Source organism: Cherax quadricarinatus, chromosome 2, assembly GCF_038502225.1.
Source record: "Cherax quadricarinatus isolate ZL_2023a chromosome 2, ASM3850222v1, whole genome shotgun sequence".
NCBI lineage: Eukaryota > Metazoa > Arthropoda > Malacostraca > Decapoda > Parastacidae > Cherax > Cherax quadricarinatus.
In genome coordinates this window covers 37,160,081-37,185,966 of record NC_091293.1, presented here as the reverse complement: position 1 = coordinate 37,185,966, position 25,886 = coordinate 37,160,081, and the positions used below count along the sequence as shown (strand labels likewise).

The window sequence follows — 25,886 nt, the reverse complement described above, 5'->3', positions numbered from 1 at the left end:
CCAGAGCAATTTTTCGAAAGCTTCGAAAATCAGGCTCGAGCCTTGAGGTGGCCGGAACAGCACTGGGCAGCGTTGGTTCATACAGCATTATTGGGTAAGGCACAGGAATTTACGTCGGTATTAACTGACGCTGAATTCTCTGATTATCAAGTAGTGAAGACCACAGTGTTGGGAGCATATACATGTATCCCAGCTAAATATCGTAAGACCTTCAAATTGAACAGGCGGCAGCTTGGTCAATCCCTGGTGGACTTTGTGAGACAGCAAACCAAAGCTTTTACCAGCTGGTATAAAGCGAGTGGTGTCTCTAACTTTGAGGAGCTGGTGCAGCTTATTCTGATTGATAACCTGCTGGAGTCTGTGGGACCAGAGGTTCGTGTCTTTCTGCAGGATCGTGACTTAACCACTGCATTGGAGGCGGCCAGGTTGGCTGATACCTTCGAAACGAACCGCTCCTTGTCCGAGCGGTCCCGTCTCTCTTTTCAACAGTCTGGCGTGAGCAGAGATCGACAACATTGGAGAATGAAGTGCCAGCCGGAGGGAGAGCGTCTACGACATCCAACCAAGTCACCTGGTGAGCCACGCTTCTCAACATATGGTCCCCCTGCGGAGAGGCAAACTACTTATGGAGCATCTCGACAACAATATCCAGAGAGGCACCAGCCAGAACGACACCACTTGCAACGTCATCAGGGAGTAAAGGGCAAGCCTGTCGTCTGCTTCAGGTGTAATAAAGTAGGTCATATCAGTTCCAACTGCCCCCAAAAACCTCAACCCATCGGGAAAATCTCTAATATCCCTAGTAACATGTCCCCTAGAGAAGTAGAAAAAGGTATGGCCCCTTATTATTGCGAAAGTCTTATTTCCCTTCAGGAAAACTCAGAACCAACTAAAGTAAATACCTTTAGAGATACTGGAGCATATTGCTCACTTGTCAGAGAAGGAATATTACCCCTTTCAGAGAATACTTCCTTGAATTCCTCAGTTTTATTGGAAGCTTACGGAGGAGCTATATATTCAGTTCCTTTGCATAAAATTTATGTACAGTGCAAATATTACACTGGGTACTTGACTGTAGGTATCTCAAAAGGATTTCCCATGAAAAATGCCATGTTATTACTGGGTAATAACATTACTACTGTTACTTCGTGTCCTGAACCTATAATGATTAATGCTTCTCCAGTGTTGGCCATAACTCGGGCAACATCCCAAGGGTTGTCTGGGGAGAATGTTGACCTATCCTTGGACGACTCCGATCTCGGAATAGCCACGTTGTTTTATGAGACACACCGGCCGGAGTCTCGTAAATCAAGTGAACAGACCCCGATCAAGCCTTCCTATTCCCAGGTTGCAGGATTCCCAGATGTCTCTGTTTCCATGCCCGAGGGACTGTCCTTCCGGGAGGAACAACGTAAGGACCCTTCGTTAAAATTCACTTTTGAGGCAGCCATGGGTAAATCCTCTTTGGGTCATCCAGTCAAGTATGAAGTTAAAAATGATTATTTGGTATGCACTGAGACTGGTAAGGAGACAGAGGGCCGGCAATTATACGACAGGTTAGTGGTTCCAACCAAGTATAGACCTCAGATATTAAATATAGCTCATAATACGTCATCAGGAGGTCACTTAGGAATTACAAAAACCTTGTATAGAATCACAAAAGAATTTTATTGGCCAACATTAAAGAAAGATGTGAAGAATCATATTAGGTGTTGCCGAGAATGTCAGCAAGTTGGAAAACCTGGACATTCTATTAAACCTGCACCTCTCCAACCCATACCTGCTGATGGAGAACCTTTTGCAGATTTAATTATAGATTGTGTAGGTCCACTACCTAAGTCAAAGTCTGGAAATCAGTATTTATTTACAATTATGGATAAAGTAACCAGATATCCTGAAGCGATCCCAATGCGTAGTATCAATACTAAAGCTATTCTCAAAGCTTTAACAAAATTCATTTCTTGTTTTGGCATTCCTAAAACTATACAAAGTGATCAAGGTACTAACTTCACTGCCAAAGCATTTAGGGAAGTATTAACTAGGTTAGGGATAATTCACAACTTATCCACTGCCTATCACCCTCAGTCCCAAGGCGCCTTGGAAAGATTCCACCAAACATTAAAAACAATGATGAGAAGTTTTTGCATGCACTTTCCGACAGATTGGGATGAATCTCTACCGTTGTTGCTATTCTCAGTACGAGAGACGGTGCAAGAGTCTACAGGGTATAGTCCGTTTGAGCTGATCTTTGGGCACAATGTACGAGGTCCTCTTCGGGTGCTCAAAGAAGGATGGATGGGAGAAGACGTAAGCTCAGCACTCTACAACCCGTCTTCAAGGTTGCAGGTGGCACGTGAGTTAGCCACGGCTAACCTAAAGATAGCTCAAAGTAAGATGAAACAGAGGTATGACAAAAGTGCACAATTCCGCTCCTTCCATCCAGGAGACAAGGTGTTGGTGCAGGAACCTATACCTGGCCACACCTTGAAAGCTAGATTTACGGGACCTATGCAGATAGTAAGTAGATTATCTGATTTAAATTATGTGGTAGCTCCCATTGATAAGACCTCAAAAACAAAAACTTACCACATTAATCAAATCAAGGCCTTTCATACACCAGATAAAGTCCCAGTAATGACTCTGTCCTCTACCTCTGAGGACGACTCTGACTCTTTGCACTCTATCTCTGAAATTAATACTAAACTTTCAAATTCTGTCCTCCTCAAGGATCCTAGCCCTTTAATGGATGGATTATCTGAAATACAAGCAACCAATTTAACTGAGCTTCTACAGTCATATCCTAATATTTTTTCGGATGTGCCGAAAAAATGTACGTTAGGTTACCATGATGTAGATGTGGGAAAATCTAAACCAATTAAACTCTCCCCCTACAGAGCTAATCCTGAAAAGCAAAGGTTACTTCAGCAGGAAGTAGACTTCTTGTTAGAACATGGTTTAGTGGAGGAGTCATCTAGTCCATGGGCTTCACCGTGCATCCTAGTAAAGAAGGCTGATGGAGGGTTTCGTATGTGCACAGACTACCGTAAAGTGAACGAGGTCACAATTACAGATGCTTACCCTCTTCCTCGTCTGGATGACGTAATTGACTTTGTGGGTAAGGCTACTTTTGTGTCCAAATTAGATCTCCTTAAAGGTTACTATCAGGTACCTTTGACAGATAAGGCGAAGGAAATCTCTGCCTTCGTAATTCCAGGAGGTCATTATCAGTATACAGTTACCCCCTTCGGAATGAAAAATTCCCCCTCTTCATTCCAGAAACTCATCCATCAGGCTATTAAAGGACTTGAAGGCACGGCAGCATACCTAGATGATATTGTTGTGGTGTCTGATACTTGGGATCAACACCTACTTAGACTTAAAGCTCTGTTTGAGACCTTTAAGAATTCCCAATTAACAGTTAATTTATCTAAATCTTCCTTTGGCCAGGCCACTATCACTTTTCTAGGCCATGAAGTAGGTAGTGGTAATGTTGCACCTAAACTTGCTAAAGTTCTTTCGATTAAAGATTATCCAGTTCCTCATGATAGGAAATCTCTTCAACGTTTCCTAGGCATGATAGGATTTTACAGAAGATTCTGTAAGAATTTCTCAGATATTGTAGCCCCTCTTACCTCTCTTACCAGTCATAAAGTTCCCTTTAATTGGACGTCAGATTGTAACACTGCTTTTAATAAAGCAAAAAGATTATTGTGCTCTGCACCCATTCTCCTGTCTCCAGACTTCTCCAAACCTTTTTCATTACAGGTTGATGCTTGTGAGTCTGGGGTTGGGGCGGTACTATTACAAATCGGGAACAAGGAGTTGCAGCCTGTAGCATACTTTTCAGCTAAGTTCCAGCCACATCAGAGAGCTTACTCTACCATTGAAAAAGAAGCCCTCGCGCTGGTAATGGCTTTGGAGCATTTCGATGTTTATGTGGGCCAGACATCGCAGGTGGTCACAGTCTACAGTGATCACAACCCGTTAGTCTATCTCCAAGCCATGAAGAATCACAACACAAGGCTTATGCGTTGGACGCTCAGGCTGCAGCCCTATAACTTCAAAATTCGTTACATTGCCGGCAAAGAAAATGTGTTGGCAGACTCTTTGTCAAGAGTCTAGTTTAATATTTTATTTAGGTTAGGATGTATTTGTGGTAACCCCCCTTTCAAGCTCTTTTTTTTTATCCCCTGATGTGGGGGTTTTTTTTTAGTGAGGGGATACGGGCTACCGTCCGCTTGTATCTTGGACCTATGTTGGCTTATCTGACTGCTGTCTCACTCTGAGTTTAGGGTTTGGCTTTCAGGTCACTAGGAAAGCTGAGCTCTATCTAAGAGTTGGATGGTGGAGAGGATAGGCGGTCCCATTATTTTGTGCCATGGCGGCACGGTTACCACTGGGAGGTGGCAGCCTAATCCTGAGCCTTCTCGGGGGTGGGGGTGTGGCATGCAAAGAGTACGTAACCTTTATTCGGCGCATGGACACACCCTCATTTACAGGCTATCTCCCCCAACCAGCGAACCAGGTTGCTAAGAGTTGATGATGGGGCCCCATCGTTCAACTAGTGACCAGGTTCTAGCCAATAAGAAGGTGGGATTGACAATCGCAGAGGTTATGTGGATACCGCTCTCCTGTCTGCCCTTGTCATTCCCACTCTAGAGCTGGTTGAAGCACGGTCTGCTATCTTGTGGCTTCTATTTCTGCCTTGCTTACCGTGGAGTGCACTATATTTATCACTGTACATAGTGTACATATTGCTGTTATAATTGGTGAAGGATAATATAAGTCTAAACTTTTTCTACTGTGTTTATTTGCTCCCATTACACCTGGGATAACAGGCCATTTGAAATCCTAGGTTGTAATACTTTTTTCGTAATTAATCCGTTCCTGGAGCCGTTACTATAAACAAAATTTACGATTTACGAATCAATTTCCCCATAAGAAATAATGTAAATGCAATTAATCCGTTCCTGACACCCAGAAGTATTAAAACAAAAAATTTTTTAACATGAAATGTACATGTAGTACATAAACAATACAATGGGAAATGATGAATGAAACATTAACAGCATAACACTTACCTTTATTGGAGATTCTCCTTAGTGTATGGGAGACTGGAGGAGGAGAGAGAGTGGATTGTTTATAGTTTGGAAGGGGAATCCCCTTCCATCAACAATTCAGGTACCATTTGCTTTTCTGGAGTTGCTTTTCTTCTCTGTTTCTTAATGCCACTAGGGCCACCTTGAGAGTCACTGGAGTCCTGTCTCACAAAATAACTGTGGAGAGAGCTCTGTTTCTGGCGTCTCTTTAACACTTCCCTAAAATAGCCCAAGACTTTGTCACTGTACATGTTGCCAACCTGGCTTGCAACAACCTTGTTAGGGTGATGTTTCTCCATAAAGCTTTCCATCTTACCCCACATAGTAAAAATCTCTCTAATTTCTGAAGAAGGCACCTTCTTCCATCTCTCTTCCTCCTCCTCTGCAGCAAGATTCTGAGCTGCAATGTGTTGCTCTTCCTGCTGAAGCTCTTGCAGCTCCTCAGTGGTGAGCTCTTCATTGTGGTCTTCCACCAATTCTTCCACATCCTCCAAACTCACATCCAACCCCATGGAACTCCCCAGTGCCACAATTGATTTTACAACAGACATAGGCTCATTAGGGTCAGTCCCAAATCCTTCAAAATCCCTCTTGTCGACACAATCTGGCCACAATTTTCTCCAGGCAGAGTTCAAAGTCCTGGTAGTCACTCCCTCCCAAGCCATACCTATAAGGGTTATGCAGTGGAGGATGCTGAAGTGTTCTCTCCAAAATTCCCTTAGGGTCAAGTGAGTGTCTGTGGTCACAGTCAAGCACCTGTGAAACACTGCTTTTGTGTAGAGTTTTTTAAAGTTTGCAATAACCTGCTGGTCCATGGGTTGGAGGAGAGGAGTGGTATTCAGGGGCAAGAACTTTACTGTGATGAACCCAAACTCCTCGAAAATTAGGTCATCCAAGTTTGGAGGATGAGCAGGTGCATTGTCCATTACTAGCAGGCACTTGAGATCCAATTTCTTTTCCAGGAGATACTCCTTCACACTAGGGCCAAACACTTCATTGAACCACTCGACGAAAATTTCCCTGGTGACCCATGCCTTACTATTAGATTTCCAAAACACACAATTTACTCTTCATAACATTGTTTTTCCTGAACACACTGGGATTTTCAGAATGGTACACTAGTAATGGCTTCACTTTGAAATCCCCAATAGCATTAGCACAGAACATTAGCGTCAGCCTGTCTTTCATAGGCTTGTGTCCTGGCATTGCCTTTTCCTCTTGTGTAATGAAGGTCCTCTTTGGCATTTTCTTCCAAAAGAGGCCTGTTTTGTCACAGGTTTCAGTCCTTCAGCCTCTATGTACTCTTGGAATTCATGCACATATTTTTCAGCTGCCTTGTGGTCCGAACTGGCAGCCTCACCATGCTTTACCACACTGTGTATGCCAGTACGGTTCTTAAATCTCTCAAACCAGCCTTTGCTGGCCTTAAATTCACTCACTTCACCACTATTTGCAGGCAATTTCTTTACCAAATCTTCATGCAACCGCCTAGCCTTTTCACAAATAATCGAAGTCATAAGAGTATCTCCTTCTAATTGTTTCTCATTTATCCACACCAATAATAACTTCTCAACCTCTTCCAGTACTGGTGATCTCATTTTTGTCAGCATAGTTACTCCCTTTGCAACAAAAGCATCCTTTATTTCCTTTTTCTTGGCCACTATGGAACATAAGGTTGTGTAGGGTTTCTTATACATCCTGGACAGTTCGGCCACACTTGTACCACTTTCATACTGTTCAATGATGGTTTTCTTAAATTCAATCGTATTTCTCACCTTCTTTACCACAGGCTTGGCACTAGGAGCTTTCTTTGGAGCCATGGTAGCTTATTTAGTACTTGCAAGCACTAAAATAAATGGAATATTATGAAATATTTCGCTGGAGCACGTGAGGGGACCTTCGCTCGCTGGTAAACAATGCCAGACTGGCTGCCGCCCCGGCTCACGCAGTGGGTACACGTCCCGGACGAACTATGACTCGCGAGTCAACCTATGAAAAGCGAGTCCATGTTTATACGAAAATACCCCTATAATTGGCGAAATTTACGATTGCCGGGAACTACGAAAAGCGGGGGACCGCTGTACTTTTCATCATGAAAGCAATCAAAATCATGTCTATTTCTGTAATATATCTTCCATTCTATCAAATGAGACCAAAAAAACGAGAATACAACCATAAAAACCATGCGAAAATATACCGCAAAGAGGCAGCTAATGGCTGAGAAGTGAATTCCCTTATTTATCGTCCGTCTTTTTTATTTTTGTTGTATGTTAAGAAGCACCTTTCCATCATACATTGCCCAAGTTTCAATAAGACAGCCCAACAAACAACTGAGAGAAAAAAATATTTACTAAAAATCATATATGGCAAGCCCAAGCCAGGTACTGGAAATAAGTCATTTTGTCTGACTTATTTGGGTTATCCTAGGTTCTCTATACATACACTGCTATGTATGATAATCTATGTAACTGTTTTTGTGTATACCTGAATAAGCTTATTTACTTCTAGTCTGTCAACTAAGTACAAGAAACTGCCCATTCACTTATTTCAACTACCCAATAAAGTGATCAGAAATTGGCAATTTGGCTGATTTCACACAAATTTCAACAGATGCCAATTTCAAAATAGGGTCCAGAATAAACAATGCAGACATTCCTGGCACTAAAATAATATTTTCTCTGTTCATTAGTCACGGCTACAGGCCCCTTTTATATTACTCTTGCTTACCATTTGGAATTTTTATTCACAAAAAATAGAAGATTTACTGTTATGCAGACTACTGCATTATTGTAATAATTGTATAAATAATATCAATCCATTCTTGACTCCGTATTGGAATTTAGACTGGCAGGCAGACAGGTATTGGACAGTGATGTCATTTGTTTACTCTTGAGCTTCGCTAAAGAATAGAACATTTTCGCTACTGTGAGTGCAATTTCAAGGTACTTTTCGTCATGAAAGCAATCAAAATCATATCTATTTCTGTAATATATCTTTCATTCTATCAAATGAGACCGAAAAAATGAGAATATAACCATAACAACCATACAAAAATATACTGCTAAGCAGCCGCTAATGGCTGAGAAGTGAACTCTGCTATTTATGGTTTGATTTCTTTCATTTTTGGTGTACGTGAAGAAGTATCTTTCCATCATACATTGCCCAAGTTTGAATAAGATAACCCAACAAACAACTGAGAAAATAATAATAATATAATAATAATAATAATACAGTGGACCCCCGCATAACAATTACCTCCGAATGTGACCAATTATGTAAGTGTATTTATGTAAGTGCGTTTGTACGTGTATGTTTGGGGGTCTGAAATGGACTAATCTACTTCACAATATTTCTTATGGGAACAAATTCGGTCAGTACTGGCACCTGAACATACTTCTGGAGTGAAAAAATATCGTTAACCGGGGGTCCACTGTAATAATAATAATATCTTTATTTACTACACGTACATGTACAAGGTATACAGGCCTAGCTGACATCAGTGACATACTACTGTATAGAAAGGCACTTGTTATGCTGAGTATTTCAAGAAAATTAGGTCAGTGTCCCAGGATAACACCCACACTAGTTGGCTAACACCCAGGTATCCATTTACTGATGGATAAACATAGACAACAGGTGTAAAGAAACACGCCTAATGTTTCAACCATGGCTGGGAATCGAATATTTACCAAAAATCATATATGGCTAACCCAAGCCAGGTACTAAAAATAAGACACGTTGATTTTTTTGGGGTTATCCTAGGTTCTCTACACATATGCTGCTATGTGTGATAATCTATAGAGAGAAAATAACTTTTTTGTTTCATGTTTATGGTGGAGTACGAATGTATATCATAGTTAGCCCTGTCCTATACTCTGTTTTCTCTAATATAAGTCACCAAGACAAGGATAGGAGAATGGTATTTGTTTACCATATCCTCTTCATAACTCTGTCGAACTGCTCGGTGTTATGCCAAATATTATTCATTCTGGAGTATTTAACATGTTTTATGTTATTTATATTGTTTATGTCATATTAGATCAATTGTGATAGGCAAATAGGCTGGAGCATTGATATTAGTGTAATAATAGAGCATATTCTCCTGCTTCATGAGACTGAGCTCATGGCAACCGACAGTGGCTTCAAAGCCACCTTATCTTTAATGGATAATGTACTGTGTAGGTGCTTTACATAATGAGAAGCATTTCTTTTATTCATTGGAACCATGGCTAGGGCTAAAAGTAAGCAGGTTAAAACAATAAATGGAGAAAAAGAAATTGGAATGACTTATGCAGCAAGTAGCGCCCCCAAACAGTACCAGCAGGTTGGTGTGGCGACCCTGGAAATTTGAAATTATGCTAGCCAAAATTAGTGCCGAATAACTGAAGGAACCGAATAACTGATTGCCGGATTTGTGATGGCAGACCTGTATACAGAAAGCCGCTTGTTATGCAGAGTATTTCAAGAAAATTAGGTTAGTGTCCCAGGATAACACCCACACTAGTTGACTAACACCCAGGTACCCATTTACTAATGGGTAAACATAGACAACAGGTGTAAAGAAACACACCTAATGTTTCTACCCTGGCTGGGAATCGAATATTTACCAAAAATCGTATATGGCTAACCCAAGCCAGGTACTAAAAATAAGCCACGTTGACTTTTTTGAGTTATCTTAGGTTCTCTACACATATGCTGCTATGTGTGATAATCTATATAGAGAAAATAACTTTTTTGTTTCAGCTTTTTTGGTGCAGTATGAGTGTATATCACAGTTAGCCCTGTGCTACACTCCATTTTCTCTAATATAAGCCCCTAAGACAGGGATAGGAGAATGGTATTTGTATACCATATCCTCTTCATACCTCCGTCGAACTGCTCGGTATTATGCCAAATATTATTTATTCTGGAGTATTTAACATTTTTATGTTATTTATATTGTTTATTATGTCATATTAGATCAATTGTGATAGGCAAATAAGCTGTAGTGTTGATATTAGCGTAATAATAAAGCATATTCGATACTGAGCTCATGGCAACCGACAGTGGCTTCAAAGCCACCTTATCTTTAATGGATAATGTACTGTGTAGGTGCTTTACATAATGAGAAGCATTTCTTTTATTCATTGGAACCATGGCTAGGGCTAAAAGTAAGCAGGTTATAACAATAAATGGAGAAAAAGAAACTGGAATGACTTATGCAGCAAGTAGCACCCCCAAACAGTACCAGCAGGTTGGTGTGGCGACCCTGGAAATTTGAAATTATGCTAGCCAAAATTAGTGCCGAATAACTGAAGGAACCGAATAACTGATTGCCGGATTTGTGATGGTGGAACTGTATCTCCCTATATCACTTAACTCCAGGCTCCTGTACTGCATTGCCTTATAAAGACATAGTAGTTATGTCTCAAAACCCTCAGGAGGCAAAGGAACTACAATTTAACTTGCTTGTCAATCTTCCCAGTACCACACAGGAGAAATTAATGGATAAACATAATGCAAGGGAGAGACTGATTTTTTTATGCTCAGCAAGGAATATGACTAACACTCCTTTCACTAACTTTGAACTTGATGCAGCACTAACAAAGGGCAACTCCACATCGCCTGGGGTGGATGGTATTACTTACAACATACAGTGGAACCTTGGTGTGAAGGCTTACTCTGCCCTGTAATAACTTCAAACAGTATTACCAAGGCTGGCTCCTCCTCAGGAAAATTAATGAATAGAAAAAGAAATAATAACAGACAAACATAAACACTATTATATAGAAAATATAAAATATAAAACACTTAAATATGAATTATTAATCCTACATTAAAGAAAATGAAAAATGAAAAATATAAATGATAACTGAATTCAACGCTAATATATATAGGGGTGTCTGGTGTTGGTGACACTGTGTTGTTGAAATCGTAGCCGTTGCTGATGATGGGGGGGGGGGGGTCGCAGGTGCTGGTTACGACCCACTGGCTAGTTCTTCACAGTATAGTTTTGAGTATTATATCCCAATGACAGGAAAGCAGGTTCTTTACCGCTGCAATGATGAGGGGTTACGTCCTGCAATTTCATACAGGTGCACAGGTAATTAAATCCAAAAAGGGGAAGTCTCAGGACGTTAGTCCATCTCCACCAGTTCTTCTCGTTGATTGACAGGTGACCCTCTCTGTCATCCAAGCTGAAAAGATAGACAGGTTACCCACTGCTTAAATAATCACTCTCCATGATAAATACAATACCTAAAAGATGTGGTGATTATTACAACAGTCAACATAGAGCAAGGCTGAAAGGACTAAGTTTATTATTGGTCAAAAGTGAAGCTTTCAACCCATAAATCCACTAGAATACAAGGCAGGCATGTACTTACAGTAGTGCTGGGAACTGTGAGTCTAGTGATTACTGTTTGGACCAGAGCCCCACACGTCACCTTTCGGGGGGGGGGAAGGAGGAGGGGAAGGGATAGCGGGAGCTAGACTGACCCTACCTTAACAAGCAGCCGGCAGTCAAACTATCACTTTCGGGGTGGGGGAAAAAGGCGGGAATAGCGGGAGCTTGACTTACCCTACCTTAACAAGTAGCCGGCAATGAAACTATTGTTACTATATACTCCCTCGCTACTCCTATCTATTGAACTTTTCCCTCACACTTGGTTTTCATTTGCCCTGGTTTTCGTTGAATTTGGCTTTCGATGACTTTTTTCATCAAAATATTGTCCCAGTTTTCATTTGTCACTTTGGATTTTGTCCGCCGTACTGAACGTGTCCATGCGCCTGTGCCCACACAAGGCATCCCACGCACACATTCTGAGTCAGTCTGGCTTTGTTTCTTGTCGAGTGAACATTACCCTGCACGTTCATACAAAACATTTCATAATAATGGATTTTTTTTGTGCTTGTTTATTGAGTCTGACTGCTAAATAAGCCACCATGGGACCAAAGGAAGTTCTGAGTGCCAGCCCTTTATAAAGAAGGTGAGGAACATCAAGGAAGAACTTGTAGAAAAGTATGATTAAAAAGCGATTAAGAACATTTGTGCAAAGTGGAGTGAAATGCAAAGTTTGATGAGAAATATCACCTTAACAAAGCTGTTGCAAACCATGTCTGCAACAATGACACTTGTCCCATTTTAGGCAAATCTTAAAGAGACACTAGAAACAGACCTCTTTGGACAGATTTTTTTGTGCGAAAGGGGTACAGTGACTCTCAAGCTGGTCCTAGTGCCAGTAAAAGACAAAGAAGGGAAGTAACCCCAGGTAGGGACTTAATACCTGAAGTCCTTATGGAAGGGGATTCCCCTTCCAAACAATAAACTCTCCTCCCTCTCCCCTCCTCACTGTCTTCCATATACCAACAAGAGTCTTCAATAATGGTAAAACTGATTTAAATGTTTATTTATCCATTAAAATTAGTGCTTTATATTTATTTCTCACTGTTTTCTGTATGTAAAAGTACAGTTATTCTCTATAAAATGTTTAATATTTTTGGGTGTCTGGAATGGATTAATTGGATTTACATTATTCCTTATGGGATAAGACATTAAGTGTCAGGGGCCCAAGACTGTTCAACTGTCTCTCAGCATACATAAGGGGGATTACCAACAGACCCCTGGCTGTCTTCAAGAAGGTGCTGGACAGGCACCTAAAGTCAGTACCTGACCAGCCGGGCTGTGGTTCATATGTCGGATTGCATGCAGTCAACAGTAACAGCCTGGTTGATCAGGCCCTGATCCACCATGAAGCTTGGTCACAGACCGGGCCACGGGGACATTGACCCCCAAAACCCTCTCCAGGTATAATCCAAGTATAGGTTAAATCTGCCTTAAATGTCTCAGAATGATAGTGGCTTTCTGTGTACCAATCAAATTATGAAATGTTTTATTTGATTTGAATTCATTGTCTGAACCAGCAAAGAATCCACTGCCTGCAAATCAATTTAGGATTCTACTTAAAACTCATCTCAACTCCAAAAATTAACCACACCAACACTATGCTAAATTATACAGGCAGTTGGAAGCAACTCAGAAACTCCCGAAAAAATTTACCACCTCTTGATTAACTAAATGTTAATTTTTTTTTATTAACACACTGGCCAATTCCCACCAAGGCAGGGTGGCCTGAAAAAGAAAAACTTTCACCATCATTCACTCCATCACTGTCTTGCCAGAAGGGTGCTTTTTTTTTTTTTTTTTTTTATTCGCCGGTATTCTCCCGGCCCGGGTCTTTTCCAAGTAGTGGTGACCCGGCCTTGGCTCCCTATCTGGGGAGTGTCTCGAGACTCAAGTCTCCCATGGGAGGAGGTACAAGCACCTCCTCATCTTTGGGACCAAGTGTCCCCAGGCCCAGCCACACTCCCCGCCCTCACGGGGCTCGTAGGGAGAAGCTAGGCCTCTGATCTGCCATCTACCCCGCCTCAAAGGGGCTCGTGGGGACGGCAGTCCCACGAGCTGCAGATGGTAGCAAGCTCAGGCCTCTCTAGAAGGGTGCTATACACTACAGTTAAACTGCAACATTAACACACCTCAAATCAAATTAATCCATTCCTGACATCCCAAAAAATTTTTTACCACATGAAATATTAATTTTAATACACACAAACTGAAGAAGACATGCACAATTACTACTCTACTAAGAATAGAATACATGACACTTACCTTTACTGAAGATCTGGTGAAGATTGATGGGATGGAAGGAGGGGAGAGAGAGGAAGTTATTGTTTAGAAGGGGAATCCCCTTCCATTAGGACTTGAGGTAGCAAGTCCTTTTCTGGGGTTACTTCCCTTCTTTTAATGCCACTAGGACCAGCTTGAGAGTCACTGGACCTCTGTCGCACAACAAATCTGTCCATAGAGCTCTGTACCTCCCGTTCCTTTAAGACTTTCCTAAAATGGGCCATAACATTGTCATTGTACAGGTTGCCAACACAGTTTGCAGTAGCTGTGTCAGGGTGATTTTCATCCATAAAGGTTTGCAGTTCAACCCAGTTTGCACACATTTCCTTATCCCCTTGATTGTCGCAACCCCCAATCCTGAGGTGTCTCCTGGTGTCGCAAAAGTCACAAAAAAAAAAAATCTTATGAAATGATAGAGAATCTTTTCCCGATTGTAATGACACCAAAAAAATGAAATCTGATGGAAAACTGATGGAATTACACTTTCGCGAAGTTAGCAACCTCAGCGATATTTACAAATCGGCGATTTCACCCACTTTGAGCCCTATTTTTGGCTAATCCCATTGTTGCAGTCGACCAAACTCTCAGCTATTTCTTTAGAACTCCATTTTTTTCTATCGAATGAGTACAAGAAACTGCCCATTTACCAATTTCAACTACCCAATAACGTGGTCAGAAATTTGCAATTTGGCCAATTTCACAAAAACTACAAAATATGACAATTTCAAAATAAGGTCCAGAATGAACAATGCAGACATTCCTGGCTCTAAAATAACATTTTCTTTGTTCATCAGTCATGTCTCTAGGCCCCTCTGATATTACTCTTGCTTTCTATTTTGAATTTTTATTCAAACAAAAAATAGAAGATTTACTATTATGCAGACTACTGCAATACTGTAATAATTGTATAAATAACATCAACCCATTCATGACTGCATATTAGAATGGCTAGTTGGACATTTATTGGACAATGACATCATTTGTTTACTTTTGAACATCGGCGAAAATCAAACATTTCCCCTACTTTGAGCTCCATTTCCAGTTTTTTTTATAATAAAATCAATCAAAATCATCTCTATTTCTATAACATGTTTTCCATTCTATCATATGAGACCAAGAAAACGAGAATACAACCATAAATACTATACGATAATAGACCACAAAGTCGGCATTTTAATTAAAAAAAAGGTCGTAGTTTTTTTTTTTCTCATTATGCACTGCGTGCTCCAGGATTTTTTTTATATGGTGCACACTGACCACACAGACCCATTCTCTCACATGTGTGCCTACCAGCTTTCTCCTTCTTGATTTGAAGCCGCTAGAATTTATGAGTATATATACGTCAAACATGGTACTTCGTAAGACGTATATATGCGACCGCGACAGTCAAAGGGTTAATCTCTTTTTTCAATTCCATACTAATTCTCCTCCTTTTTACCACAGGGATGGCCCTAGAAGCTTTCTTGGGGTCCATGGTGGCTTATTTTGCAGTTACAAGCACTAAAAACACTGGGATAATGTGAAATGTACTGAATGTATGCGTAGATGCGACCACACTGGCCGGCTTGTAAACAGTGGCGCTGAGGCCACACTTGGGATGCGTCCCAGACGAATCATGTAAGGCGACTTTTTCATCGTGAGGCAAGGCAAAATTTTTGCATTCAAATGCTTCGTATGACGGATTTAACGTAACGCGATGCGTTCGTAAGGTGGGGGTCCACTGTACTGTTTATTTTTTCGATATGCTGCACAACTAGTATATGTATGTTATTACAGTAAACTATTACCTACCTCACTGTTGTAATAAGGAAAATAATGTATAATTAAAATTTACCACTCTTTACCTATCTAGTCTTAAGTAGTCTCTAAGCATTAGGATTAGTTTGCCCAAAATGGCTTTAAGTAGTCTCTAAGCATTAGGATTAGTTTGCCCGAAATGGCTAGGCAAGTTAGTGGCTTTCTTCGTACCTAGACAAATGTATAAAATCTAAACAGACATTGTAACTTTTGCTAAGAAATAAATTTTGTCTTTCTCATTATGATCCATGATTATATTACTGAGTGAGCTTAATATGTATTTACGATAAATATTCTGTTTTTTGGTGGGTGTGCAGTACTCACCTAGCACACCCAGAATATATGCCCCTGGTACGTACAATACTATCTTATCTTAAGAGTAAGACGGAGAGTAGGATAGCGGATGAACAAGGAGGCTTTAGGAACTAAAGGAGGCATTAGTGAAACATATAGGTGAACAGTTATTTCAGATGTTGTAGGTGTATGGAACAGGAGGTAGGTTACAGAAAGCAGTGAGCAGTTTTTACAAGGATAGTGAGGCTCAGGTTAGAGTATGTACCTGGAGTTTACCTGGTGGGGGTTTTGGGGGTCAATGCCCCCGCAGCTCGGTCTGAGACCAGGCCTCGTGGTGGAACAAAGTCTGATCAACCAGGCTGTTACTGCTGGCCATACGCAAACTGACATACAAACCGCAGCCCGGCTGGTCAGGTACTGACTCTAGGTGCTTGTCCAGTGCCTTCTTGAAGACAGCCATGGGTCTATTGGTAATACCCCTTATGTATGCTGGGAGGTAGTTGAACACTCTTGGTCCCTGGACAACACTTACTGCGTTGTTCCAGTGTACTAGTGGCATCCCTGCTTTTCATGGGGAAATGTGTTATATCTCCTGCCAAGTCTTGCTTTCATAGGGAGTGGTTTTCATGGTACTCATCTTTCTAAGATTTTCCAAGTGTATATTATCATGTGTATCTCTTGCCTGCACTCCAGGGAATACAGATCAAGGGCCTTCAACCATTCCCAGTAATTTAGGTGTCTTATTGTACCTATGTGTGCCATGAAAGTTCTTTGTACACTCTCCAGGTCAGCAATTTCCCCTGCCTTGAAAAGGACAGTTAGTGTACAGTAATATTCCAGCCTAGAGAGAACAAGTGATTTGAGAAGAATCATCTTAAGTTCTCATTATTCATCCTATTATTTTCCTAGCAGATGCGGTAAATACATGGTTGTGGTCTTTGAAGGCGAGATCCTCTGACATTATCACTCCCAGGTCCTTCACATTACTTTTTCTCTCTATTGTATGGTTAGAATTTGTCGTATACCCTGATACAGAATTAATTTCCTCAAGTTTTCCGTATCTGAGTAGTTGAAATTTTTCTTCACTGAACTTCATATTGTTTTGAGTGGCCCATTTGAAGATTTGGTTTATGTCTGCTTGGAGTCTTGTGGTGTCTTTGATGGAGGTTATGGTCATGGCAATCCAGGTGTCATCCACAAAGGAAGACATGGAGCTACGGCTTACATCTCTGTCTATGTCAGATATGAGGATGAGGAATAGAATGGGAGTGAGCACTGTGCCTTGTGGGACAGAGCTTTTCACCGTAGCCCATTACCATTTTTATATACAGTCTCAACTTACTGACAATAAGCGATAATTACAAGATTCTTCAACACTGCTAGAATATATTTTAATTATTCACTACACTCAATAAGCTGAATTGCCAAGTGAGGTATATGTCTCCAGTTAGTATTGTTAATCTATGTGTACTTAAATGTATCATATGTATAGTGAAATTTAGACAATATTTAAACAAGCAATCTTGCATATAATAAAGTGAAATATATATTTTACCTTGATAAATTAGACACATGTGCAACTCTTGGGTATCTTTATTGAGGAAACGTTTCACCACACAGTGGCTTCATCAGTCCATACAAAGGAGAATCTCGAAAAACATGAGAATGAGGTAATCAGTCGATGTGGTCAGTCCATCAATCTTGAATAGAATATGGCATATGTGCAGAGAAGGAGCTTATAAATCATAGGCAGGAGAGGTGCAGCAGTTGTAGGTGGTGTCACATTTGTTCAGTGTGGAAGTAGGTCGTGCCCAAGGGTTAGGCAAGCGAAGAATTTCCAAGTATTAAGATCCCAAGGTTGAGGGACGGATTACCTCATTCTCCTCCTGTTCTTCAAGATTCTCCTTTGTATGGACTGATGAAGCCACTGTGTGGCGAAACATTTCCTCAATAAAGATACCCAAGAGTTGCACATGTGTCTTAATTCATCAATGTGTCGGTTCTCTGAACCATTCATCTACAATATTTTACTTTAAATAATCAAACTTACGACACTTCTATATAATTAAGATACAAAATTTTAGTGAAAATTACAAAAGAAACTTACTGAACCGTCATCATGAAGCAAATAAGGATGATCACTGAACTGAGTCTTAGTAGAAAAAGCCCTATGAAGAGGAACTGAGCATATGAGCGCCATTTATAATTCAGCCATGCCTCTGTTAGAGGGTGCTGAAGAAGTAACAAACATTTGTGCTTTGCCATAATGCTCACAGGATGTTCATTCTTCCACTTGAGTGCATCTAATGTTAACTCGTCCGCAGAAGGATCTACTTTCCACCTCTTATCAAATGGACATGTTTTACCTGTAAGAAACAAAATACTCTGTATATATGTATAGTAAACCCTTGAATTAATGGACTAATAGGGAGGAGGGGTGTACGATATTTCTGACTGTCCATGGATTCCAAATTATAAAATTTATTTTTCATGATTGTAACTAACTCACAAAGTTTAAAATCAGCAGACTTGATCCATTGAATTAGAACACTACCACACACTAAAAATATTGTAACCTATAAAAGAGTAGAGTACTATACAGCAACTTTAAATAAAATGATGAAGTTGAAAGAACTGTACAATAGTATTGTCATGGACAGTAGAAGACAGTATACTAATTTTACAATAATTTTATACCTTTTGTGGTGAAATGATGAAGTGTAAAGTGCCGTGACAGATAGTGGTGATTCATAACAACTTTTACTCTGAGTCAGAGCTGTAGAGTTCCACTAGTGAAATTGTTGATGGCCAAGAAGATAGGTATCAGACACAAATTATTAAGAAAGAGTTCTTAAATATACAAAAAAATGAGAGGTATACCTGGAAAGGGTTTTGGGGGTCAATGCCCCCACAGCCCAGTCTGTGACTAGGCTTCATGGTGGATCATGGTGCAGCCAGCAGTAACAGCCAGGCTATTACTGCTGGCTGCACAGCCTGGCTGTGCAGCCATTGCAATCATTGCAACACTCTTTAACAAATACACTGAATCCTCTACCTTTCCTACAGTTCTCAAAATAGCAAGGGTCACCCCGATCCATAAAGGACGAGACCACACACACTTGAATAACTATAGGCCAATATCCAACTTGCACCCTCTCTCTAAAATCTTTGAAAAATTAATCCATAAGCGTATCTATTCCTACCTCATCTCCCACAACATACTCAACCCCTGTCAATTTGGGTTCAGGCCTAATAAAAATACTAATGATGCTATTATCCACATGCTTGAACATATTTATACAGCAATAGAGAAAAAAGAAGTCCCACTGGGGATCTTCATTGACTTACGTAAAGCTTTCAATAGAGTTGACCACGACTTGCTCCACATAAAATTGTCGCACTATGGTATAAGAGCGCACTCCCTCAACTACCTAAAGTCATACCTCAGCAACAGAAGCCAATATGTGTACACAAATGGGGCAAACTCTTCCACACAGCCAATTACAGTTGGTGTCCCACAGGGAAGTGTCATAGGCCCTCTACAGAAAATATCAACCTGGATGAGGACCAACAAACTTACTCTAAGCATTGACAAAACCTACTACATTCAGTTTGGTAACAGAGCTACAGATGTGTCTCTTAATATAATGATAAATGGATCACCTATCATAAAACTCACAGAGGGAAAATTCTTAGGAATCCACCTTGACAATAGACTCAAATTTCAAACACATATACAACAAATTTCCAAAAAAATTTCCAAGACCGTAGGCATACTATCGAAGATACGGTACTATGTTCCACAGTCAGCCCTCCTGGCCCTATATCACTCACTTATTTACCCCTATCTCACCTATGAAATTTGTGCATGGGGCTCAACAACAATAAACCATCTCAGACCACTAATCACCCAACAAAAGGCTGCAGTCAGAATGATAACAAATTCCCACTACAGACAGCACACTCCACCAATATTCAAAACTCTAAGCCTACTCACCATACAAAACATCCATACTTATTACTGCACCTACTACATACATAGAACACTTAACTCTGACATAAACCCTCCCCTCAAACATCTCCTTACCAACCTCAATAGAACACATGACCATAACACAAGGCACAAATCACTCTTTGATGTTCCTCGTGTCCATCTCACGCTATGCAAAAACTCAATGCACATAAAAGGCCCTAAAATCTGGAATTCATTACCTGCGAATATAAAAGAAACACTGTCTGTTTATAAATTCAAGTCTCTTCTCAAAAATCACTTACTCACCCACAACTAAATAAATACTGAATATTGTATCTCATAAATTGTATCTCATATATGTATCTCATTATTGTATCTCATAAATGTCAACCTGTGACCCACTCAAACTTTGTTACTACAGTGGACCCCCGGTTAACGATATTTTTTCACTCCAGAAGTATGTTCAGGTGCCAGTACTGACCGAATTTGTTCCCATAAGGAATATTGTGAAGTAGATTAGTCCATTTCAGACCCCCAAACATACACGTACAAACGCACTTACATAAATACACTTACATAATTGGTCGCATTCGGAGGTGATCGTTATGCGGGGCTCCACTGTATTTAACTTCATTACCTAACAGAATACTCCATTCTACTGATTACACAGCAACACAGTAAATGACCATATGACCTGTCTTGGTAATACTCATTTGTACTAAATTGTTATCTGTTTTACAATAATTTTTGTACCACTGAATATATCATTGCTTAGTTAATCTTAACCCTTTCAGGGTCTGTCCCGTAGATCTACGGCTTTACGGTGAGTGTCCAAACCGTAGATCTACGCCATGAGCTCAGCTCACTCTGATAAACTGTGAGTGGTACATTTGGGCCTAGATATGAGAGAATACATCTATGTGGTATGTGTGCACCACATAAAACAGATCCTGCAGCACACTGTGTGTAACGAGAGAAAAAACTGAAATCATGATTTTTCGATTAAAACAGCGACTTTGCAGTGTTTTTTCGTATGTTTTTTATAGTTGTATTTGCGATTTCTTGGTCTCATTTGATAGAATGGAAGACATATTACAGAAATAAAGATGATTTTGATTGGTTTTAGCACTGGAAATGGCTTGAAACTGAGCTCAAAGTAGCGGAACTGTTAAATTTTTGCCGATATTCAAGAGTAAACAAACGACCTCACACATCTAATACACGTCAGCTGGTGGGTCTAATATACATTCACAAATATGGTGATGATATTTATACAATTATTACAGTATTGCATAACAGTAAATCTTCTATTTTTTGGTGTGAATAAAAATTCATTATGTGAATAAAAAATCAAAATGGAATTTATTTGTAAAGCGTCAAAATGTAACTAATGAACAGAGGAAATGTTAGTTTAGTTCCAGGAATACCTACATTGTTTATTCTGGAGCCTATTTTGAAATTGGAATATTTTGAACTTTGTGTTAAATTGGCCAAATTAACAATTTCCGATCACTATTTTGTAGTTGAAACAGTTGACTTGGCGATTTCTTGTGCTCAATCGATAGAATAGAAGTAATACTAGTGAAATAGCTAAGAATTTGGTTGATTGGAATAATGTAATTGGCCTAAAATGGGAGTCAAAGTCGGCAAAATCGCCGATTCGTAAATATCGCTGACACATCAAAATTCACGAGAGCATAATTTCGTCAATTTTCCACCAAATTTCGTACTTTTTGTTTTATTACCTTCACAAAAAGATTCTCTACGATTTCATAAGAAAAAATAACAAATTTTTTTTTTGAAAATTCTTGGACACTGGGGCACCACTTCAGATTTGGGCCTTGGACCCTGAAAGGGTTAAGTTAATTTTAAGCCTGCCCATAATGCTCTGCATACAAGGGGCTTTGGCATGCTGCACTTTAAAAATTGTATTCCTTGTACTTCTCTGTATCATGTTCAAATTAATAAATAAATAAATAAATAAATTAATTAATTAATAAATATGAGGTTCCCCTTTGACATTTCAGTTTTCAGGTAATCCATCAGATTAATTAGGGAGGTGTCGGTTGAGTAAGATCTTCTAAAGCCCGATTGATAGCTATGGAGAATGTTGTTGTCATTAAGGTACTTAACTACTTGAGAGTACGATGAAAATAAATGGTATAAAATACCGACACAATGGAAACATTGGTAGATCATCAGATGCAGCATTCTCCACCTGACCTCAACATTCTGAACCTGACTATTAGTACTCACGAACCTTCCACCCCAGGTAGATCTGTTTGTGACTTGAAAAAGCCCACTGTGTGGGCGAAACGTTGTCAATAAAGGATCACATTAAACTGCATATGTGTTTATGTTTCTACTTGAGAGTACACCGCCCTCTCTAGAATTTTGGATATTATACTGAGTATACTAACAGGCTACACCAAAGCAATGTTTCAAAGGTGCTTGAATGTCACCTCAGACACTCACTTGACCATAAGAGACTTTTGGAGAGAACACTTCAGCATCCTCCATTGCATAACCCTTATAGGTATGGCTTGGGAGGGAGTGACTACCAGGACTTTGAACTCTGCTTGGAGAAAATTGTGACCAGATTGTGTCCACAAGAGGGATTTTGAAGGGTTTGGGACTGACCCTGATGAGCCTATGTCTGTTGTTAAATCTATTGTGGCACTGGGGAGTTCCATGGGGTTTGATATAAGTTTGGAGGATGTGGAAGAGTTGGTGGAAGACCACAACGAAGAGCTCACCACTAAGGAGCTGCAAGAGCTTCAGCAGGAAGAGCAACAGATTGCAGCTCAGCATCTTGCTGCAGAGGAGGAGGAAGAGAGATGGAAGAAGATGCCTTCTTCAGAAATTAAGGAGATTTTTGCAATGTGGGGTAAGATGGAAAGATTTATGGAGAAACATCACCCTGACAAGGCTGTTGCAAGCTATGTTGGCAACATGTACAGTGACAAAGTCTTGGGCCATTTTAGGGAAGTGTTAAAGAGACGCCAGAAACAGAGCTCTCTGGGCAGTTATTTTGCGAGACAGGACTCCAGTGACTCTCAAGGTGGTCCTAGTGGCATTAAGAAACAGAGAAGAGAAGCAACCCCAGAAAAGCAATTGGTACCTGAGGTGTTGCTGGAAGGGGATTCCCCTTCCAAACTGTAAATAATCCAATCTCTCTCCTCCTCCAGTCTCCCATACACTAAGAGGAATCTCCAATAAAAGTGTTATGCTGTTAATGTTTCATTCATCATGTCCCATTGTATTGTTTATGTACTACATCTATATTTCATGTAAAAAATTTTTTTGTTTTAATACTTCTGGGTGTCAGGAACGGATTAATTGTATTTACATTATTTCTTATAGAGAAAATTCATTCGAAAATCGTAGATTTCGATAATAGTAGCTCCTCCAGTAATGGATTAAATATGATAAACGAGGGACCACTGTATATATATATATATATATATATATATATATATATATATATATATATATATATATATATATATATATATATATATATATATATGTATATATATGTTTTATTTTTATTTTATTATCACACTGGCCGATTCCCACCAAGGCAGGGTGGCCTGAAAAAGAAAAACTTTCACCATCATTCACTCCATCACTGTCTTGCCAGAAGGGTGCTTTACACTACAGTTTTTAAACTGCAACATTAACACCCCTCCTTCAGAGTGCAGGCACTGTACTTCCCATCTCCAGGACTCAAGTCCGGCCTGCCGGTTTCCCTGAATCCCTTCATAAATGTTACTTTGCTCACACTCCAACAGCACGTCAAGTATTAAAAACCATTTGTCTCCATTCATTCCTATCAAACACGCTCATGCATGCCTGCTGGAAGTCCAAGCCCCTCGCACACAAAACCTCCTTTACCCCCTCCCTCCAACCTTTCCTAGGCCGACCCCTACCCCGCCTTCCTTCCACTACAGACTGATACACTCTTGAAGTCATTCTGTTTCGCTCCATTCTCTCTACATGTCCGAACCACCTCAACAACCCTTCCTCAGCCCTCTGGACAACAGTTTTGGTAATCCCGCACCTCCTCCTAACTTCCAAACTACGAATTCTCTGCATTATATTCACACCACACATTGCTCTCAGACATGACATCTCCACTGCCTCCAGCCTTCTCCTCGCTGCAACATTCATCACCCATGCTTCACACCCATATAAGAGCGTTGGTAAAACTATACTCTCATACATTCCCCTCTTTGCCTCCAAGGACAAAGTTCTTTGTCTCCACAGACTCCTAAGTGCACCACTCACTCTTTTTCCCTCATCAATTCTATGATTCACCTCATCTTTCATAGACCCATCCACTGACACGTCCACTCCCAAATATCTGAATACATTCACCTCCTCCATACTCTCTCCCTCCAATCTGATATCCAATCTTTCATCACCTAATCTTTTTATCCTCATAACCTTACTCTTTCCTGTATTCACCTTTAATTTTCTTCTTTTGCACACCCTACCAAATTCATCCATATATATATACAGTGGACCCTCGACATTAGATACTAATCCGTTCCTGAGAGCTATCGAATGTCGAAAATATCGAAAGTCGAATTAATTTTCCTCATAAGAAATAATGGAAATCAAATTAATCCGTGCAAGACACCCAAAAGTATGAAAAAAAAAATTTTACCACATGAAATATTAAGTTTAATGCAATAGAATAATTACAATAACAACAATAACAATAGATTAATAACAATAGAATAAATGACACTTACCTTTAATGAAGATCTGGTGATGATTGATGGGATGGGAGGAGGGGAGTGTGTGGATGGTGTTAGTGTTTAGAAGGGGAATCCCCTTCCATTAGGACTTGAACTGGCAGCCTCACCATGCCTTACCACACTGTGTATGCCACTACGATTCTTAACCCTTTCAGGGTCCGTCCCGTAGATCTACGGCTGGTCGGTGAGTGTCCAAACCGTAGATCTATGCCAAAATTCTAGCGCTGTCAAATTTAGCGCGAAAGCGCTCATAGGCCTACATATGAGAGAATGGGTCTGCGCCGTGGGTGTGCGCCATAAACAAAAAATCTAGGCGCCTGCATAGCATTGTGGGAACGCCGGCTCAGTCACCCTTGTTCACCATGTCTCGTCGCAAGTCAGCTCTCACTCCCCGGAAAATTGGGACTCTCCTCTTCCTGTCTGATAGTTCTGACACTGATGGAAGTGGAAATGAAGACGAATTCTACGGCTTTGATAAGTTAGTGACCGAAAATAATGACCAGGATATCGATAATAGTGCAGAAAACCCCGACGATCCTCGACCTTCTACCTCTGGTGTGGGCACTCGTGACTCACGGTTGGGTGTTCCTAAACGTAAGAGAAAACTAATATTTTCCCGTGGCCTGGCCTCTGACTTCAGTAATGACGATGATTCTGACGTGGATTGTGATTTTATTGCGCTCGACGATCATTCGAGTAGTGATAGTGAGGAAACATATTCACCAGTGAAGCGTCGGTATGTTCGCCGCCGCATGCGCTCGGGTAGTGTACCCTATGCTGTGCCCAGGGGACGGAGTACATCCCGGAGTACATCCCGGAGTACATCCCGTGGCCCTACACCCGTTTTAGGTAGTGATAGTGAGGATGATGTGGCTACACTTGGCATGGATGGGCCACAGACATCAGTGGATGGTGTTAGTGGGGCTGGTGGTGGTAGTGGCACCGCCATGCATGACTCGCTGTGCCACGCGGGAACCCACGCTGCTGACTCGTCAGTTCAAGGACAAAGCGGAGCGTCACCCACCAGCCCGCCACAACCACCCGTACAACCAGCCTATGATGTCCAGTATCCACCAGCAAACCGTATCTGGGATTGGCAGCAAAATCCCAATTTTGTTCCCAGCCCTCACCACTTTGATGACTCGCAAAGTGGAATTCTACCTACCTGTCCCCTTGGAACCACGGCCAATGAACTGGAATTCTTTGAATTATTCTTTGACCAGCCATTGATGGAAATTATTGTCAGGGAAAGTAATAAGTATTTTCAGTACACCATGGCAAATACGATCTTA

The 25,886-nt window shown here is 40.5% G+C and overlaps 1 protein-coding gene and 1 long non-coding RNA gene across 2 annotated transcripts in view; both read right to left on the bottom strand.

Moving 5' to 3' along the window:
* Positions 1–25,886, bottom strand: part of LOC138853117 (uncharacterized) — a 276,203-nt gene that overhangs the window by 52,971 nt on the left and 197,346 nt on the right. The window lies entirely within an intron of this gene.
* Positions 1–25,886, bottom strand: part of LOC128689628 (transient receptor potential cation channel subfamily A member 1 homolog) — an 81,609-nt gene that overhangs the window by 47,944 nt on the left and 7,779 nt on the right. The window contains exons 2-3 of the mRNA XM_070089422.1: positions 17,963–18,262; positions 12,951–13,012 (exon numbers count right to left, since the gene is read on the bottom strand). Coding sequence (XP_069945523.1) covers positions 12,951–13,012; positions 17,963–18,262 — 362 coding nt within the window. The remainder of the gene's footprint in view (positions 1–12,950; positions 13,013–17,962; positions 18,263–25,886) is intronic.